At 33.2% G+C, this 17,193-nt stretch overlaps 1 protein-coding gene across 1 annotated transcript; it reads left to right on the top strand.

Annotated features, from left to right (window-relative positions):
• Positions 1-4,913: 4,913 nt before the first annotated feature.
• On the top strand, positions 4,914-6,434 carry LOC146945662 (protein FORGETTER 1-like). The gene is made up of 4 exons (XM_085748084.1): positions 4,914-4,922; positions 5,164-5,261; positions 5,345-5,490; positions 5,661-6,434. Exons 1-4 carry the CDS (start codon positions 4,914-4,916, stop codon positions 5,684-5,686), a joined length of 279 nt encoding a protein of 92 aa, XP_085604210.1. The 3' UTR covers positions 5,687-6,434.
• The last annotated feature ends 10,759 nt before the right edge of the window (positions 6,435-17,193 follow it).

The raw sequence follows: 17,193 nt of genomic DNA, 5'->3' as shown, positions 1-17,193 counted from the left end.
CAAAGACCGTAACAACCAATTTTACTATGCTGCCTATGAGAACATGACTTAAAATCTTGTTCTTCCAAGAGGGTCTAAACTAACCATGTTATCAGTTTCGAGTATTACAAAAGAAAACTCATGATCAAAGAACTTGAGAATGAGATAGTAAGAAATGATTTTTCCTATGAAAGCATATCAAGTATTTATACACCTACATTGATGATGTTGCTATTTGACTCAAAAATATGAATTTGAGAACATTACTACAAAAAAGGGCTTAGATAGCGCTTTTTTTGGGCTTTAGCCAGCGCTTTAGAAGCGCTATGTAATCTGGCGCTGGTAAAGGTTAAATAGCGCTTTAAAATAAGAAAAAACGCTATCTAAAGATTGCCTTACATAGCGCTTTCACAAATAAATGCTATCTAAGGTGGGTTTTACATAGCACTTATACAATTAAACGCTAACTAAGGGGTGGTTTTACATAGCGCTTATTACTTTAAACGCTATCTAAGAGCTGGTTTTACACAGCGCTTATTCCTTTAAACGCTATCTCAGGGTGGCGTTAATATGCACAACAGCTGTGATATCTTTTCAGATTTAAATCTAAATCATTTATACATAATATTTTATTCCATAGCAAAGTTTTTTTTTTTTGCATGTAAAAATTGAGACGGGTGTATATATCCAATAAAACTTTAATATATCATAAAATGTAGGTAATTGTTATATATATCATAAAAGATACAAATGTATCACTACTATCTCTAATCTCTAATGAGTTACAAATGATAGAATATCTCTTGAGTTACAAATAGTCAAAGAAATATCAAAATCTTCTTAGCAGGCAATCTTATCCTCCGTTTCTTGGTTGTCTCAACCTTTCTCCCCATAACAAGCCATAGAAGATGTTATATGAACAAACAGACAGATCATAATTCACTTCCATTTTTGAGATCTTGCTTCACCTAAAACATTCATAAAAACAAATAATGCTTCAGTAGGAATTATATTTGGTCCCCTATTCAATGTCTGTCATAATTCAAAACTTAGCGTAACTCACACATTGAAGTGCATTAGAGCAGCCTGAGGAAAATGTCATACCAACAAAAAAAAAACTCTCTTATTGAAAGAAGATCCACTTATAGGTGTTAATTAAGGGATTATCAGGGCAAACATTATATCCTTTTTCTTGCTTATAATTTATTAGGACTCATGTATGATTGTCTATATAATATAATTAGAGCCTGTAATTTGTAACTTACCAAGTAATCATTGCAAATTCCTTAAAAAAATCATTAAATATCAATATGAATAAAACTTTCAAGTGTATCCATTAAAAAATTTACTAATCTAAACAAATACCTACTATATATATATATATATATATATATATATATATATATATATATATATATATATATATATATATATATATATATATTCTCAATAGACACACATATCCAATTTGTGATACTATTACTAACTAAACAAACAATGAACACCAAAAAAACAAAAAAAAACAATGAGCCAACTAATGGGTAATTTTTAAAACACATAAATCACAAAATTGAAGGTAAAACTTACTTTTATTTTCCTACTAAGTCCACTGGCCATGTCGATCATTTTTATGTAAGGTCATTCTTCTACCGTCTCATAAACCTGGTAATATGAAATCAACGTTATTTAAAGCAAAAGCTCACCCAGAACAGCCATTAGAAGTATATATATTGAAGACTTGCCTTCTGATAATTAGCTAAATGAATTTTAAAGTCTTTTAGCCCAGCCTCAAAGTCTGGCCTGCAAAAAATAAAATAAAAAATAATTGCATGTCTCCACAAAGTGATATATTGAGATAAGATTTCATAGGTTTTAAAGCAAATATACACTTATGCATAGTCAGGACTTTGAAGAATTTTAAAATGAATATTCCTTTCAATCATATATACATCATTGCATATTGTCTCCAGAAAGATAATCTGCAATGAAAAAATAAAGGCGCAAAGGTTTTTCTGCGATGCTTGCTATGCACAAAGGTTTTTTACAAAGCCAGATAAGTGATCCTTACAATGCAAAGATTCAAACAAAAAATACCAAGGATCGTCTCAAAGCGTAGCTTGTAACACTAACATCTAACATGTATTTTAGGGTGCAAAATCGATGCCCAAACAAATGAATAATCATGAAGTTTTCACTTATATAGATGGGACACCAAAACACACAATACAAAGTGACCTTTAAATAAATAGACATTCTAAATTATTGCATAGAAATAAATTGTATTTGTAATTGTTCTTTCTTTAAATATATGTAAAGCCATTGATAGTCTTATGTCTTATCCTTAGCCTGCAACTACTTGAGAAAATAAGGAATAAGTTACACAACTCCTTAAAGTAATTCATATCCTAAATGAAATAGACCTCAAAACTTAACATCTGATTAACACTCAAGCTAATTTTCTTAGAGTTAAAACAATGAGGAACATAAGCTTTATTAATTAACATATGAAGAGAGGTAACCAACACATATTCTTAAACTAAGTATGTATTTTAGAACTAGTTAAACATATACATTTATTGTAATGTCATGGTAAAACTAGAAACATGTTTCACGTAGCAAGTTAAACTTCATTTTCTCCATGTGTGGGTAGAAATAACCATTACAAATTAGAAACACATTTAACTGAAGCAATTCCACAAACACTTGGCTGGCAGAATACAAGCAGGAGAGAAGTTTGTGTTCTAAAAGTACTTAAAAAAACAAAATTAGTCATCATAGACCCAGATCATATAATTCATAACAAAAAAAGTTCACATAACAAACTAAATTTTCAACTTAAACAGGACATTTATCATATTGTATTACAATCAATTTGATTTTAAACTTTCCAATCAAGGTAAAAGAACACACTAGTACAAAAAACACTTATTAAATCAAGGATTTTAAATGGGTTGCTATCCACATGACTTAAAAAGCTGGGTGTAAGAAAAGTTTTTAACTTCTAATAATATTAAATTGTTTGACCCCATTTAAAAACTATTTATCAAAAAACCAAATGTAAAGCGCTAACCCTGCTAAAAAAATTCACTTTTCATTATCCCTCACTTTCCCTTTTCCCTTTCGTGAAACGTTCTCAATCGACCTCCACCAACAACCCAATCGACCTCCACCAACAACCAATCCAACTCCACCAACAACCAATTGAACTCCAAAACCCACCGTTCTCATTCATCACCAAATCCCTAATTGAATCCCTAATTGTTGTTCTCATTCATGTGAAACGTTCTCAATCGACCTCCACCAACAACCCAATCGACTGCCACCAACAACCAATCTAACTCCACTAACAACCAATCGAACTCCAAACCCCACAGTTCTCATTCATCACCAAATCCCTAATTCAATCCCTAATTGTTGTTCTCATTCATCACCAAATCCCTAATTGCTCTTCGCATTATCGCTATCACCGATTCTCAATCTCATTTGAATCATTCATATCAGACTCGTTCTCAGATTTCGCATTTGAATCGTTCATATCAGACTCGTTCTCAGATTTCACAACTGATTTCGCATATTCGCCGCACTCGCCGTAATCTAGGTAACCTAACTCAAATTCTTCTTCAACTAACTTCAATCTATGTTCTTTTGTTTTGATTTTCGTTTTGAAATTGTTTCTCAGCAGCTATCGCAAGTCGCTGAGTCGCCGTGAAACCGTGTTCGTCTTCGTCGCCGTGAAACCATGTTCGTCTTCGTCGCCGTGAAAGATTGACTCAGTTAAGGTTTGAGTGGTTGTGTGACAGTGTGATCTTACGCTACCACGACTCTTCTTATGATTATGTCACGCGCATTATAAAGGCCCGAGCAACCTCCCAGGTCTATCTCTCATTCTGCGTTTTAAAGCTTTGACCATAAACACATGATTGTTCGTGTGCGCTTGTATTCTCTTTTACAGATTTGAATCTCATATCTATTTGTTTCAAGTTGCTAATTGGAAAATTATGTTAAGCACTATACCATGTGTTCATTTTTATATGTAGTTCAATGCCTAACAATTATGCAAAGTTATTTTTCAAGTTCTTTTATTTAATGTGCTTTTGTTTAAGGTAAAGGAAGAAGTAAGGTAAAAAACAACCCACTCGAGTGAACAAACCATGATATTCTTTTGAATTATCTATTTCAATGTCATTACTTGTATAATCCAAGTTTGAGCAGAAATTTCTGCAAGATACAGTGGCAGTGGATTCAGCTGTAATATTTGTGTGTCATGCCACATTGTCCTGGTTCAACTGTCAAAGCTTGCGAATGATTTTGTTATAGTCTTATAATTGAATCTATTATATGATTTCTCAACTTCCTTTGTCTTGGTTATTAGATAACTTCACATATTCCAATTGTTATATAATGCTATATGTTATGATTCGTAAAACCTGATTATGCCTATGGATTGAAATGACGTGACTTACTATATCTGTAAATTTTTGCATCATATTATAGCAACCCAGTTTAGGCATTTGCAGATTCTTCGTTTTTTTCCCATTGGTTGTAAACTTTTTGGACTTTGAATAACATTTTCTCCTATATGGTTGGCAGGGCGCGTATGGAATGCCATGATTTCTGAAGCTGGACGAGTCATGTTTGGTGAGATGCTTGGGGTTCATTAAAAAGATATATTGAGAGCAAAACATGTAAATTTTTATTATGCATTTCAGTTAGTTTGTTATTTTGGTTGGTGAAATCGAGACATGGTACACAAAATGTCTTAATTATGACCTATAAACATGAGTGTCTACTTCCACTTGTATTCTTCCATTTACATATTTGTATATCACATCTATATTTATTTCAAATTTGATTTGAGTGGTTGTGTAAACACTGTGAAAGTTGCGACTAAGAAATGATATTGTCATGGCTCTTCCTTTGATTTTGTTTGGCAAATGGAAAAGGTTTGATTAATTTATTTGTTATAGTATTACTATCCTCTCATTCTGTGTTTGAATAGCTTTATCTACAAACATGAGTGTCTTCTTACACCTGTTTGAATAGCTTTGTCATAGTTGTTTGTCCAATAGCAGTTAAGTAACTGCTATGAAAAGATGTCCGTAGAAATTTTATGTTGTATAATTAATGCTATACACCAAAGTATAGTTCTTTACCGGATTCTATAAATGAATTTTTTTAATGCAGTTAGGAGGCCATGACAAAGTTGCAGAAATTACTGGAAGGAAAGGAATGCTTGTGAGGGACCCGAGTGGAACGAGTGTGTTTTATCATACTCGAAATACGTGAGTTTCATAATGTCACCATATCTAATTGATAAACATTGTTTCATGCTTGCTTAATTAGTTGTGTTTTTCTTTCCCTTTAGAAAAGATGTCACTGCTGATATGGTCAACATGAATGAGAAAAAGCTCTTTATGGAAGGTAAGAAGTTAGTGGCTATCATCTCTGAAGCAGGATCAACATCAGCTGGCGTTTCGTTGCAGGCAGACCGAAGGAAGAGTGATAAATCAGGTAATTGAACTTTTTGAAAATATTTCTATCCCTTGAATCACCAGTGTTTTCTGTCATTATTTGATGGTTTTTGCAAATATTCTTCTCAGAAGCTAGTGATATTATTTTGTGAACTTTTCAATTGTTTTATTCTTCTTTTGCTGATTTTACCTTTGACCTTTACAAAATAGAAAAGGAGGGTTCACTTAACTCTTGAACTACCATGGAGTGCCGACCGACCAATTCAACAGTTTGGAAGAACTCATAGATCAAATCAAGTCTCAATAAACATGAGAGGTATTCAAATTTATGTATTTTTATATTGTAAAAGCATATCATTGTTGATCTTGTCCCTATCGTTGGATTTCATTTGAAGTTTGAGCCTAATATGCAGTACCATCTATATCTTAAAATATGTTTTGTTGATTACTTATTTTCATGTTAGATTGCTTTCTCTTCATAACAATGAACATGCTCATTTTTTTTTTGGTAGATTACGTGCTCATTTATTTAATCTAGATCATATGAAAGGGGTGATGTTAAATGCCAACATGTTTAGTAGTCATGCACCATTCTTTCATATAATGCTGAATTTATAAAATGAAAATATAAGTAGAGTCTAAAACATGTTTTCTTAATTGTACAGGTTCAAGTAATAATTACTGCAATTGATTCAGTTGATGCTTTAGGCCATAGTGAGGTTATTGGCAAGGAGGAAAAATAGAAGGCCGATGATAAGACTTTGCAAATTCTAGGTTCTAAAGCTAGTGAATTGATTTCTTCTAGTAAGCTTGTCCATGTCATGTTAATAGCTTATTTTGTTAGATGAACAATATTTCTCTTATTTTTTATGTTTACATGACGAGACATTGTGGTCTAGAATTATTTTGTAATTTGACATGTACTAGTAAGCACACAATAAGTTTTAGTAAATTAATATTATTGTTTTATACCTTCTTTGATCATATGATATTTCATATTATATTCAGTACCATAATCGTGTATAAAAAAAAATTAAAATATAGAGAGAATTTAAATGGGGTGAACCGATTTAAATTCAAAGATTTTTGACTCTTGTTAGCCTTTTTTAAATGGTATCAACCGATTTAAATTAAAAGATTTTAGATGGGTTCAACCGAAATTAAACGATTTTAAATCGGGTAAAGGGGGCTGACTTAAAATCAAATACACTTTTTAAATCGGCCACCTATAAATCGGATGTTCACCCGATTTAAAAAGTCATATTCACCTGATTTAAAAAGTGTTTTCTGCACTAGTGACAAAATCCATTTCTTCAACAAAAAAAAAAGAACAAAATCCATTAGTTTTTGGGTTACCTACACACACAAAGAAGACTTTCATCGCCGAAGATGTGGCCACAAGGAATCGCACCGATGCCGTCGGAGAAGAGTGGTGAACAGAGACGAAATGAACAATAGCGCAAAAGAGTGGTGAACGACGAAGTTTGTGAAGGGTTGAGGTCGTGAACGGAGGAGCGGCAAGAAATCGTGAATGGAGGTGATGAATTGATGAAAGTTGTGAAGGTTTGAAGGATATCATGGTTCGATTGAGGCAGTTTCAGGAAGTTTGTAGAGGAATTCTTTTTCACGATGAATGTTTATCGCACTGTTTATAAATTAAATTCTGTCTATTTTTTTTTGTTACAAAAAAATATTCTGTCTTTAAATAAATAAATACTCATTGTTCATCACTTCAAAAAAAAATACTCATTGTTCATAAAATAAAATAATAATTTTTTTTTGAAGAAAAAATAATAATAATTATTACTCATGATTTAATAATAATATTCATAATAATATTCATTCTATCTTTAATAATAATTTAAATAAATACTCACTGTTCATAAAATAAAATAATGGAGTTCACTACCAAAAAAAATAAAAAATAATGTAGTTGACTGAAAATTTAATAAAAAAAAGAGAAATTGGCTGAAGTGAGGATCGAAAGAAATCGGCTGAAGTGAGGATCCGAGGATCGAACAAGGGACTTCTTGGAAATTGGCTGAAGTGAGGATCGAAAGAAATCGGCTGAAGTGAGGATCGAACAAGGGACTTCTTGGCATCAGGTTGCCCACTTCGCCACTCATCTAAATAGATCTTGTTGTTATACAGCGCTTTTTATCAATATATAAGCGTCATATTTTTCCTTACTAAAGATAGCACTTACAAACACTATCTAATATTGAATTATAGGTAGCCTTTTTCTATCAAGCGCTGTTTGAGTTAAATCGTATACATTTTTTTTTATTTGATATTTTTTTAAGGAACCTATACAAGCGCTTCCAAATAAAGCGCTACAACAAGTCAGTATCAGATATAGCGCTTTTCTGAAAAAGCGCTATCTAAGACCTCCGTGTTCTTTTTAGTAGCGCTTTCAAGATATAAGCGCTATTAAATAGGCGCTATTTTTCGTCTATTTTGTTGTAGTGGAAAGTGAAGAATCGTGACACAATTCTTATGGCGTGTCACGATTTCTGAGGCAGTGAACATGGTTTTTCCTGGTGTTCAATCGTGACACAATTTTGAGCATTCGTGACACGATTTTTGGATCCTTTAAGGATATCATTCTCTATGGCAAAGAAGTCACTGTCACCTTGGAAGAAGTTCAAGCGGCTTTGAGAACCAAGGAGTTAACCAAGTCCAAGGACTTGAAAGCAGATGAAAACAGTGAAGGCCTTAATGTTTCAAGAGGAAATGGTGGAGGTAGAGGTAACCGAGGAAGCTCAAAGGGCGGTAACAAGACAAAGTATAAGTGCTTTAAGTGTCACAAGTTTGGTCACTTCAAGAGGGATTGTCCGGAGGACAATGAGAACTCCGCGCAAGTTGTCTTTGAGGAGTATGAGGATGCGGGTGCTTTTGTGGTGAGCTGCTGGGAGGATGAAAAAGGTGATGGTTCTCACCTTGGTATTGATTCCTTGTAGAGCGGTGCTCGTCTGGAGAGACATTAAACACTCAACATCAGCCTGGAGAGGCGGTGGTAAGAATACTCATGGTCAGTCTGGAGAGGCAGAGGAAAGAATACTCGTGATCAACCTTTGAGGTGGAGTTGCAAGGTTAAAGGCATAGTGGAAGTACTTTTGGAAGTTGAGGTGGATAAAGCTCATCTTAAGGTAGAGTTGTTGACACCTAATTGGTACAACTATGGAGACCTTGGGTGTTAGGCTCTAGTTGTGAGCAAGGAAATTCTTCAAGAGAATGGAAGGCATTCCGAGGTTTGAAGAATGTATGGTGTGGCTTGCGTAATTACCTAAAAGACCAAGGGTGATTGGATGCAAGGTGATCTTCAAGGAAGCGGGAGACGTTCCGTGGTTGAAGAGGGTTTGGTGTATACTAGTGGAACTACCTAAAATCCTAGTGTAGTTGGATGCAAGGATCTTCTAGAGGGAGGAAGGCATTCCGAGGGTTGAAGAGGCAAAGGGTGGAAGCTTGTGGAGCTACTTGGCGTAGTTAGAAGCAAGGGGAAAGAAAAGGATCATGGTGGTTGATGGTTAAATTAGCATCATCATCATCATTTTAGAGTCAAGGTGGAGAAATGTTGCTATTTGACTCAAAAATGTGAATTTGAGAAAGTGAAAATCGTGACACGGTTCTTAAGGTGTGTCACGGTTTCTAAGGCAGTGAGCATGGTTTTTCCTGGTGTTCAATCGTGACACGATTTTGAGCAATCGTGACACAATTTTTGGCATGCTTGGCACGTTTTCAGGATAAGGTTGGTCGTACCTTGGGTCAAACGCATCAATCGTGACACGATTTTGGCAATCATGACACGATTTTGACAGCTGCAGCGTACTATTTAAGTGTTTCAGTTCATTTTTTGAGTGAGAGTTTGAAGAGAGGAAAACTTGAGAAATCAAAGGAGGTAACTTTAGGGTTGAGGGTCTTTGATTAAAGTTCTCTTGGGTTGGGAAACATTTGTAAACACCTTAGGTGAGTGAAAATGATTGAGTGTCTTGTTCATTGGTGAGATTGGGAAAATGGGTAGAGATCATGTTTGTTCTTTGTGAGCTTGATGAAGCTAATTTATTGTAACCCGTTTGTATCTCTTTGTAAGAACTCATTGATAGTGGATTGGAGAGATCAATCTCTCCCCCAGAGTAGGTCAAATTGGACTGAACTGGGTAAAAAAAAATTGGTGTGTTTGTTTTCTCTTCTCTCATTATCTTTTGCTTGTGATTTTGATCTTTTCACTTTAATTCCGAGATTAGATCTAGGTGTGGTTATTGTTGTTGTTGCTTGTGTTTACTTTGATATTGATTACTACTTTCCTTTGCCTCACACATCATAGTTTCATTGAGGTGAGTTTTGAGTCCGAATTCACAACAGATGACCATGGTAAAATTAGCCACTTCTAGTGTAGAATACAATAGCTTACACTACAAGCAACTAGGAGTAACTATTCTAACTAACATTCCACAAAATCAGGGAACCACTAACCGCCATTAAATATTGTCATGTAAACTGTAGTGAAACTTAATTAGTGAGCTTGGATTATTGTTATCATTCTACTTGTGTAATAGCCTCCAATAAGTTGGAGCTTGCTAAATATCCATGGTTCTCAACTTGAATAATAAAGTATTAAAGGTTGAGGTAACAGGGATTTGGAAAGAAGTTAGCCGATTGATCTTTGGAGTAAACATGAAGCAACTTCTTGATGTCAACTTGTAATTTCTCACGTATTACATGTCAATTATTTTCTGAATGTTTGGTACGTTCATGAAAAAAGAGATTTGCAACTATAGAGGGAACTTTGATTATCATAGTAAACAACAAGTAATTGAGCATATTCAACCTGAAGATCACGAAGCTAATACAAAAGTCATTGCAATTCACAAGTTGCAACTACTAATACTCGATATTCTGCATGTGAAGAAGAGCGAGAGACAATATGTTTCTTTCTTATTCTCCATGAAATGAAGGATGTATCAAGAAAGAAGAAAAGACCTAGAATCTATACAATCAACACAATCTGGATTGGAGAAACCAAACAATTGGATGGGAGAATCTCTCAGGAAAAAAACAACAAGAATAACATGTTTTTATGGGGGCAAAAAGCGAACATAGTGACACAAAAAGGCCACACAAAGAGAATTCGCGGCAAGCGTGAATCATACACACATAATGTCATCAAAAACATTTGTGCCATGTCTTGGCCACCACAAATGACACTGAAAAGAACAATAGCTTTTAGTTGCAGTTCAAAATCGTCGCAAATGCACTTTATTATTTTTAAAAAATGCGGTGGTAAAAACAACAACAAATGCATTTTTTTTAAAAAAAAATTACAGCGGTTAAAAAACAAATAGTTAAATAACAGCTAATAGAAAAATTATAAAATATAGTGTAATCAGCTATAAATAGTCTAGATTCATCCCTATAAATAGTCTAAATGTTGTTTGCTAGTGGAGGGTTTCTACTCTGTTTATGAGTTGTACTTTGATTTTTTTTTTTGTATCCCTATGTGTTGGTTTTGTTGGTAACAGGGAATGGGAGTTGATTGTTGGTTATGTGAGAGTTCATTTTCTCTCTATCCACTACTCATGTGTTTAGTGTTGTTCTCTTTATGTTTCTTTTTTCTTTGTATTGTTGCGTTAACTTTTAGGTTGTTTTAGTGATGTGGGTGGTTGTTGGTTTTGGTAACAGTAGGTGGAATCTGTTGGTGTTGGGTTGATATTTGAAATGTTAACAGTGTTTTTGCGTATGGTGAGTTTTAGTTGAGGTGATTATGAAGAGGAGCTTGTGGGTTGTTTTTGTTTTTGGGTTTTTTTATTTTTATTTTTCATCTATTGTCTGCCCATGGTAACCTCATATTTGGGTCCATCTCCGCCGGTGCGAGTTCTGACCGTTTTTGGGTTGTTTTCGATTAGCTCATGCTTTAATTTTGGGTTGTTTTCGATTTTAGAAGATTCAATTTATGGTTGTTTTCAAGCTGGATCCTTTTCCAATTTACCTTATGACTGTCTTTGGGATTTGTCTTCTGGATTTTGGTGTGTCAGTCTATTTTTAATCGAGATCGAGAATTAGTGTCTTGTTAGAAGTTTTTGTGTTGGTAATGGTGTCTTATATGGTGGACTAAGAATTAAGGGGTGCCTTACTGATTTATTTATGAAGTCTCGTGGGTTGATCACTTTTGATTCAAGATCGGGAGTCAATTTCTTGACTCAAGCTTTTGGGCTTTTATGGTGTTTTCTTCGGTGAACTAGGGGGTCAAGTGGTGGTGGAATCTGAAGGAGTGTTGGAATAAGTCATTGTTCAAATGTTTAATTGAACCAAAACCAAGTAAACAAGATCCAATGCCTCAACTAAGTATACCTCTAGGCTACATATAAGTGCAGTAGAGTATACAATTACGTTTCACCGGCTAAACACGACGAAATCATGAGAATCACAAAGTTCGTCTCTCTTTATCACTTTCCAAGAAAATCCCATTTTCAAAGCAAAACAAGTTAAGGCTTGATGAAACCAATCACAACCATTTTTAAAAACCATATAAACATTATACAACCTTAACCCCACTCCATTTTCCGGAGAAAACGAGTTTCAGAAAAATCGACATTCTTGGACCATTTTTCAAAAGTTAAGTTCAATTCACAAATTCAAGTCCAATTCGATTCACCCGATGTTCCAGTAGGTTTAAGTGTATAAACAGAAGTTAAACAAGTCAAAAGAATCACTTTAGAAAGCCCGGATTGGTCCCCAAGTGCACAAAACGAAAAATCAAGTTTTGCTGTACATGAGGGAGCACACTTAAGAGTGGCCTGCTCGCTTAAGCGTGCAAGTTCCAGAAACTTCTGGGCTTGCTCGCTTGGAGCTCGCTGGCAGCACGCTTGCTGCTCGCTTAAGCGTGGTGAGCACGCTTAAGCGTCCTGCTTCAGTCTGTCAAAAATTCAGTTACGTGTTCCAACCCTTTTTCACCCAAAATCCCAATTTTGATTATTCCAAACCCCAAAACTCAACCCAAAAGATGTTTATAGGCATATACAATTCAAAACACTCAAACATACACAAGTTTTGAGATTACAACTTCAATTCATCAATAATTCACCAATTTACCAAAACTCTCACAACTTTCAACAACAACAACAAACTCATCATTAATTAATCATTTCAATGATACCCATTTCATCAATTCAACAACAATATATGTCAAGATAACAACAACAACATTTGAACATGAATTCATTCACAATTCAACAACCACAACTTCATTCATCATCAATTTCACACAAAAACACATCATGTTCATATATACCCATTTTGACATACAAATTCAACAACAACAACACAATTATCATTCAATTCATGTATAAAATCTTATCATCAAAATTAAGCACGAATTTCTACAACTAAAATCAAATTAATCACTTAACGACAATATGCAATTATGCAAAAAATTAAGGTAGAAATTAAACTACAAGATTATGATTAAAGTCTAATCCCCTTACCTTAATTCTTCACAAACTCAAACTAGGGCTTTACTTTAGCTCCAATCCTTGAAGCTCTATCTTCCTCTAGCTCTCTCTAGCTTTCCTTCTTCAAACCCTTCTCTTCTCTCTTGCTCTTTCTCTCTCTAGCTCTTCTCTCAAAATTGTGAAAATGATTATGTAAACCCTATTTTCTCTAACACTAGAGTTTATATAGGCTCTACATAATTGGGCTCAACTCACAATACCTTAACGAGTCTAACCCATTTACTAATCTAATTCAAAATGTTTCTACCCACTTAACGGTAAAATATAATAATAACGGTCACTTACCGGTTATAAAACACTTCACTACAACTTCCTAGTACTTAGTAAAATAATAACGGCTCTCACTAAGCACTAAAAATAATCCTCATCAAAATTACTAAATTACCCCTACTCACAAAATGACCAAAATACCCCCGAGTCCATAATGACTAAAATACCCTTTTAATACCGAATTCTACAAATCCCAACCAAAATACACACGTAGGCAATTAATCACATATGAACACATATAAATATATAAATAAACAATTAAAAATAAATCTAGCAAAAAATCGGGCTGTTACAGGTTGCCTTTATTCAATCCTGACCATTGGTTATATTAAATAATATATCAATGACACATATGAAATGGGACCGGTCTGACCCATAATTTTATGGGTCCAAATTAAACAAAACCCTAAACCAAATAGACACTAGTCCTCCTATTTATAGCAACTAACACGTAACTACTCATAAGTAACCAACTAACACTAACTGAATTTATTCTGACTAGTGTACCTCTTAGAATGTCTAAAATCTATAACCTCTTATTTCTTAATACTTTCTTTTGATATATTGAGTTGTTGGAGTAATCTTTGTACTCCACGTTTTGAAAAATATAATAGGAGGGCGTTTCAAATTAAATAAGTTTGCTTTAAACATACTTTTGTGACAATAATCCCTGGCATCTGCACTGTTCACTTATTTATACGGTAGTGGTTCTTTTTTTGTCCCTATATTTTCATTTTTTTAATTTTGAAAAATAAAAATAAAAATAAATAAATAGGATGATTTTTCTAATATAAAATTTAATTTCTATCATTAGCAAATTTTACAATTTGGTTAACCATAAAAATGTACATTGTTAACCACCTTATTCATATGAATTTCATTAATCATTTTAACTAATTTACTAAACACAAAAACACAAGCCATTAAACAAATTATTTTATATAATTTAAAAGAAATAACGGAAATTAATACATATATTTACATAAAATAAGTAGTTAATGGTTTGAAATTGAAATAGTATTGCATGGATTAGAGGATGTTGCAATCGAGAGGTATCAAAATACTCTTCACACCAAAGAAATATCATGTGGTGGTAGTGCTGGTCCTCAAAGGCGGCTTGTATTATTTTTTTATTTAATTTTCAGATGCCAAAAAAAAAGTAGGTCCTATTAACATTCTCACCACATAAATAAAGGTAATAAAAAATTTATATGATTTCAAATTCTACTTCAGACCATGGTAGGAAAGTTCCGTTCTCTTTTACTCTTTTTTTAACCTTAGAATTTTTAACCTTAGAATTTTATGGAAAAGGTTCGTGTTTTCGACGGTAAATAAAATCTGAACAATTATTTCTTAGCACAAGATATATTAAGAGCAATGTTATATCTCTAAAAAAATAACATCAATAATTCTTCAATAATAAAGAGCAGTCAATCACAATATACTATTTGCCACAATTCAAGGAGGTGTGACTGCAAAATAGGAAGTGAACAAATAAATCATGCAATTAAAACTTGTCAGCTGTGTCTTAAAAAATTCTTGATACTATTTTTCTAGAGAAATAGCATTTTCCATATATTAAAGAGGATCAATAGAGTCAAACCAACAGAAGAACAAAGGAAAGAGAGTTATTAACCAATGCCGAAACATGAGAATGAGGTAAGCCAGCAACCGAGCTAGTCAAAAGCTAAATTGATGTATTTTGGGTGCGTTTGGCCCTACTTTTTTTAGGTCTAAAAGTCACTTTTAGAATAAAGTTGAAAATTAAAACTTTGAAGTTGAAGTTAAAGTTGTTTGGTATTTGTTGTTTTTTCAACTTAATTAGTACTTTTAAGTTCAAATCTGTTTGGCAAAATATTTTTAAAAGAGCTTTGAGATTTTATTACAAATTATCATAAATAAAATAAAAGACATTTTTTTTATAAAAAAATAAATTTTGTAAAGACCTGATTTTTTTTTAGACCAAATGAAAATTTATAAATTATTATATAAAACACTATCATAAATTAAATTGAAAGAGTTTTAGAAATAATCCAATATTAGAAACATAACACATCATAAACTTGAACGATTTTTGTTTTCCAACAGCTTAGTGGCTATTTGATTTCTAGCTCTATCCATGTAGCTCCCATCTTGTACTCTTAAATTCTCTGAACTCGAATCTTCATTAATGTTTCTTTCTTCTTCTCGTTCGAGCATATATCCAGTGATTTGGTCCCATTTGTTGAATTCCTCATCTTGAACGCCACATATTCGAATGAAGTTATGAAGTGCTGTTGTTGCAACTATGATCTTTTCTTGTTTGATTAGTGGAAATGGTCTCATATCACATAAAATATGCCACCTTTTCTTCCAAACACCAATTGTTCTTTCAATGACATTTCTAAGTGACGAATGTGCATGATTGAATACTTCACGAATGCCTTGTGCTTGACTGCCATCTCTAAAATCAGGAATGTGATATCTTTCACCTTTGTATGGTGATAGATATCCTTTCATGTTTGGATATCCTGCATCAACCAAGTAATACTTTCCTAGAAATATTTAAAAAAAAAAAATCATTGTTAGTTTATGCATAAAAGTTATTGTTAGAACTATATAAATCACAAATTTTATTTATATATATATAAAAAAGATTAATCGTACCTTCAGGAGGATGAGGGAACACATTTTTCATTTCTTCAAGGACTGACGTAAGAATACGTGTGTCATGCGCAGTACCAGGCCAGCCAACAACAACAAAAGTGATTAACATGTCTAAGTTACAGATTAACATGACATTTTGCGTTGGATATCCTTTTCTGCCAATATAACGAATTTGATCTTTAGTATGAACAATGGCAGGAATATGCGTTCCATCTATAGCACCGATGCATCCTTCAAAATAAGGCCAATACCTTCTATCATCCTCGATTTTGGACGGAATTTCTGTGAAGTTAAAATCAGGCGGCCTCACTATTTCTTTTGCTAGTAAACATAAACTTTCTAAAACTTCACTATACTTCCTACTTACGGTCTCTCCTGATTTCCCAAATTTATTTTGAATATTTCTATTAGTCTCGCTATGCGCACAACTCCAAAGAAACATAACAAGTGCCTCCAAGGATGTCATTTCATTTGATGGGTGCAACCATCCCTTACTCACTAATAACTTTTCAAGTTTTAATACAGCATGAGTTTCCATTCTAAACATATTATAACTTTCACCCGGAGTGTTAAGAGTATCTCGAACCCAAGTCCATCCATGAGAATAAAGAAATCTATTACCTTGCTTCGATAAGTACTTCATGTGATAGTCATAAGCAATCATCGCTGCCCCATAACATATTTTATAAAACATGCATTTTCTTTTTTTAACTTTTCTTGAATGCTCATTGATCTGATTAGAAGACATCTGTAAACAATGACATTACCAAATGAAAATAAATATAAAATAAAGTTGCTCAAATATTGCATAAATATCAATACAAAATTCTCAACCAAAAGCAAAATACCAAATGCCAAATAACAAAAGTACTAAAGATAAAGCATAAAGCAAAATCTAAACATAAAGTATGAATGCAAATATAACTAGAAAAATGAGATCAATGGTTTCAAAATGAGATCAATGATCGATGGTTTCAAAATATAACTAGCGTAAAGCAATACCTATTCAAAATGATGCAACAAATATATGTTTTCACAGATCAATACCTAATATATTTGATGCAACATTTTTTAGTCTCAGATCATCATATATATGTCATGCAAAATGTTGCATCACTTGTGAGAGCAATGATGAAACGTTTCTTATAGGCCGGGATTTTTGTTTTTTGGCTTTTAACAAGATTAATTTATCACTAAAGAACAAAAAGGACCTAATTTGAATCTGATCATGACAGGACAAAGCAACTAAAGTATAAAAACAATACATATATCATATAAAAAACACAAGGAAAGGAAAGCAACAAAAGGACAAAAAATAA

Source organism: Medicago sativa, chromosome 2 (assembly GCF_051527215.1).
Source record: "Medicago sativa cultivar Bolivia chromosome 2, Bolivia_mono, whole genome shotgun sequence".
Taxonomy (NCBI): Eukaryota; Viridiplantae; Streptophyta; class Magnoliopsida; order Fabales; family Fabaceae; genus Medicago; species Medicago sativa.
The sequence above is the reverse complement of the archived record's forward strand: the minus strand, read 5'-3'. Positions and strand labels throughout refer to the sequence as shown.